The sequence below is a fragment of the Leptodactylus fuscus genome, chromosome 2 (genome assembly GCF_031893055.1).
Source record: "Leptodactylus fuscus isolate aLepFus1 chromosome 2, aLepFus1.hap2, whole genome shotgun sequence".
Lineage (NCBI taxonomy): Eukaryota > Metazoa > Chordata > Amphibia > Anura > Leptodactylidae > Leptodactylus > Leptodactylus fuscus.
In genome coordinates, this window is record NC_134266.1 from 244,110,864 (window position 1) to 244,115,271 (window position 4,408).

At 44.6% G+C, this 4,408-nt stretch overlaps 1 protein-coding gene across 1 annotated transcript; it reads right to left on the reverse strand.

Moving 5' to 3' along the window:
* Positions 1 to 641: 641 nt before the first annotated feature.
* GPR12 (G protein-coupled receptor 12) lies at positions 642 to 3,002 on the reverse strand. Its single transcript, XM_075262939.1, has 2 exons — positions 2,782 to 3,002; positions 642 to 2,070 (listed from the first exon to the last, which is right to left on the reverse strand). Exon 2 carries the CDS (start codon positions 2,059 to 2,061, stop codon positions 1,063 to 1,065), a length of 999 nt encoding a protein of 332 aa, XP_075119040.1. The 5' UTR covers positions 2,062 to 2,070; positions 2,782 to 3,002; the 3' UTR covers positions 642 to 1,062.
* Between the last annotated feature and the right edge of the window lie 1,406 nt (positions 3,003 to 4,408).

The window sequence follows — 4,408 nt, forward strand, 5'->3', positions numbered from 1 at the left end:
ACAGCTATTTCCTACAAAGTGTTGATCAGGGCTAGTCCGGCCCACCAAAGGTTTAGAGGATCCATGGTGGGTCTGGGCTCTAATACAATAATACTTCAGCAAAAAAAAACATCCAAATTTTAAGTGTACTATGGTCTTTTTCCTAGCAGTTGTTTGGAGGGCGGGCTCCAGGAACCTTGGTTGGCCACTGTTTCCGATTAAGTGAGTAAGATACATTGGATGCCACTCTTGGGGTGTACTGGTTCTCCTTGTAGTGATCCAGCTGAAGTATGGAGTCTTAGGTAGCGCTCTCTGGGAAAGAGTATAGCTCTTATCCAGAAAAAAGAGAACTCTCTATAAGTCAACCTCCCACCTACTCAAAGCCTTGACACTTGAAATTTTACTTCCTTCTGGAAGAAAGATAATTTGCCAACTTTTCCCAAGGAACATTGCCTATAAAACGCCCAGCTGGATAGAGCACCAGTAACCCCCACCAATGGCAATCATTAGCTCAGCGCAATCTAAAAGAGGGTAGGAAGCTTTTTAAGACGGAAGTGGGTCCACTACTATGTCCACCCCTATGGCCATTTATCGTGTCCTTTGCTATGTGATTATTTTGTGCCTATAGAATCATGGTGAAGAACCAACCTAAACGTGGGCTTCTATCAAACCACCTGACACCAGATGTAGGGGCTAACTCTGGGGTAGAAGGTGTTTGAGATACATGATGATGAAGGACCAGGCTTAGAGAACCTCTGCCATACTCGCTGTACACTTACAAACAGGAACACATCAAATACATCATTCTGAAAACCACAAAACCTGAGTAAATGACACCTCAGATAGTGTTACAACATTAGCTCTTTTAGAATAGATATTGCACGATAGCGCCTTGACTTAATAAATAGATTGATTTCCATTTATGAAATGGAGTGATCACTTTAATGCCACGTCCATGTGTTATTGAGCGCATCAATCCCCAGCGTATCTACACCGCCATATTCCTTTTTTTTTTTGCGTATTACTGTAAAATGAAGACTCCACTTGACACATGAATACCGATTGTTTGCAGCTTATACATTATCATACGTCACTGGGTGACCTGGCTCTTTGAGACACACTAGGTGGGATACAGCCACAGCAGATCAACCACAAGGCTTTCTGGATTTCTTGGTTCCGGAACGCGTAGATGACGGGGTTGATGACAGAGTTGTATGTGGCTGGCAATAGTGTGGCATAGGTATAGATGGAAGGATAGGTGTAATCTGCTATCAGTGAGTACAGGGTGAAAGGCATCCAGCAGGCGGCAAATGTCCCCAGTATAATGGCCAAGGTCGATACTCCTTTTCGGGTGGTGACGTAGTGAGAAGTAGCCAAGAAATGGTGCTGTAAGGCAATCTGATGAGCGTGCCTCATGACTATTTTGCAGATCTGGATGTACAACTGGAGCATAAGTGCAAACATAAGCAAAAAGGAAACCGAAAGGGCGGCAGCGTTATTTTTAGTGAGCGGCCTGATGACGCTACATGTCGATTCATCCTTAAGGCAATTCCAACCCATTATAGGCAGCAAGCCAACACACGTAGAGGCTCCCCATAGGAAAATAAGCATGACGTAGGTGAAAGTGACTGTCCTTTCCGAATTATAGGTCAAAGCATAATAGAGTGAAAGGTAACGGTCAACCGTGATGGCCAGCAAGCTGCACACCGAGGCACAAAAAGATGCGGCTATCAGTCCCACCGTGACAAGCTTGGCTGCTTCTGATTGAAGAAGATAGGCAAAGATAAAATTGACTATGAGTCCCACGCCTGCTAAGAGGTCCGCAAGGGCCAAACTCCCAATAAGAAGGAACATTGGGGCTCGGAGGCTTGGATTATGGAAGATGATAAGGACCACAATCGCATTTTCACAGGAGATTAGGGTTCCTGATGTGCACAGAACAATATCCCAAGGGTTTACTATGAGCTCTGGCTGTAGCACAGGAATCTGGGAGGAGTCTGTAGCTGAGATATTCTCTGGAGAACTGGCATCTATAGGATCCTGAGGCAGCCAGCTTATATTAACCTTCGTATCTTCATTCATTTTAACCTTCTTCAATAAAAAGACAAGGCTTTAATGCATCGTAATAGAGCAGCGAAGAATGAGAACATGAGGTCATCTGCTCCCCCAACAAATATATATATATATATATATATATATATATATATATATATATGTGCAATAATGCAAACTAATCATTAATGACATTGGGGGGATGGTGAGGGTCAGGGATTGAGATATCGAGGGCGTATAAAATATTTCAATGAGACACAAACAATATACTTGGCTGAAAATATTTTACAAAATATATCCAGTATATATCGTCTATATATATAGTCACATTTGCTCAGTGGCTTAGGGTTTGGCCGATTCGCCAATCGATCTGCGATCTATATGGCACCGAGATACATTGGGAGAATCGATTTGCTACTTGAGAATGGATACAATTTAGCCTTCATATTCTAAGAATTTGTAAATTGGGTGGATAAGGGGGAACAGATCACCAAGATGTTGAATATATACATATAGATAGATAGATAGATAGATAGATAGATAGATAGATAGATAGATAGATATCATGATGATGTAGCCTGCACAAATGTATGAACAGAACAAAATAGGAAAGCCTATAATGTCCCTTGTTCTCCAAGCAATGGCTCTGGGGATGGGAGACTCAGCACAGCATACATACATGAGACCCTTCTATAATAAAGGAGGAGGTGGGAGCAGCCACATACAATGAACATCTCACAATGTAGTCACCTTGAAATCCAATCGCTTGGATCCCTGGCTGCTGATGTCCTATGGTCCTGAGACAGTCCAGGTTGCCCACTGGCCCTGCATCCTCTCCTCCGGCAGGGTGCTGCTGATGTGCTGTGAGGTGGGGGCTTCCTGCAGGAAGGGGGCTGCAGGTGGATGGATGGCGGGGGTCGGGCTGTCAGCTAGGGCTCCTTGCCGGGCGCTCATAGCGATCACAGCTGCCGCTGCTGTGCCTGTGACAGGCAGAAGAGACCAGAGAGTCGGGCACGACGGACATGCGCGGCTCCGACTGCGCGGCCCCTGCACTGCGCGCGCACGCCTATCTGCTGCAGTGTGCTAGAAAAAAACCTAATTGAAGAGATTTAAAAACTTGTTAACCCTTAGGTGTCATGTTTCTTGACAAAGTCAGCCACACATATTAGAGCATGGCAGAAATCTTTCTATAATCTGTTTTTTCAGGCTACTTTTCCATGAAAACCTCACACACAGATTTTTGCACATACATGTGATTTTTGCAATCTATTGCAAACTATGTTCACTTCTATTGAGACAGCGACCTGTTCACACTTATAGGATTCCAAATAAATTAATAAGAATCAGCTCTATCATGGTTTTTTTTCTTACAGGATCAATTTGTATAGTGTCTTCTAAGGCCCAGTTCACATCTGTGTTCGGGCCATTCTGTTCCCCGCTCCGTATGCAAGCAGCACTTTTCTCTCTGCGTTTTTCGTACGGGAACCACACGGACCCCATTATGGTCTATGGGGTCCGCAGGTTTCCTTAGGTAACCGCTTTTTGATGCGGATTAGGTTTCCGTTCAGGGGGTCCGCTTGGGAGCCCGAACGCAGATGTGGATCGGGCCTAACATTGCAATTACTGGGAGACAGATTGAATAACAGGTTGTTAACTACAACAAAAAGTAAAGGGGGCCTTGTAAATCATACACTTCTAGTCAGGGGTGACACTGTTTAGGGAGAGGCCAGAAGAGGCTATTGCACTTTACCCCTTTACCCCTGGGTTGGGGGTTCCAATAGTCTAGCTCGCACAAGTTAGACACAAAGGTCACAGATAATCAATATTCCAATACAGCATAGGTAATAAGTGTCTGACCTCTGGGGGGTGCCACCTCTGGGACTTCCTTCAATTAAGACAGCAGGGGTCTTGCCCCCCCCTCCCCCCCACGATCACTCATGCATCTGTGTTGCAATGCCATTGTGATGCAAATATTGTGGTTGCAGAGAATGCATATTGGGATGGGATTGAGAAGGACCAATGAGTGGGAGGTCCCTAGTCTAAAGTTTTCCTAGGGCCAATAGCACTATAGTTCCACTACATTGCTCAATCTATTGGTATGTTTTTGGAGTTTGGAAGGAAATCGGGATTGCAGAAAGAAACCCACATAAACCCAGTGAGATCATGCACACTTCATGCCCATGGTCAAAATCTAAAGGTAGGTGGGCAACATGGTGACTCAGTGGTTAGTACTGCAGCCTTGCAGCGCTGGAGACCAGGGTTTGAATCCTGCCAAGAAAAGCATCTATAATGAGTTTGTATGTTCTCCCCGTGTTTGCGTGGATTTCCTCCAATACTCCAAAAACATACTGATAGGGAAAAAATATAGATTGTGAGC

Bases quoted from the DNA above. Each gene is read 5' to 3' on its own strand.
- GPR12 (XM_075262939.1), bottom strand. From the start codon at position 2,061: ATGAATGAAGATACGAAGGTTAATATAAGCTGGCTGCCTCAGGATCCT.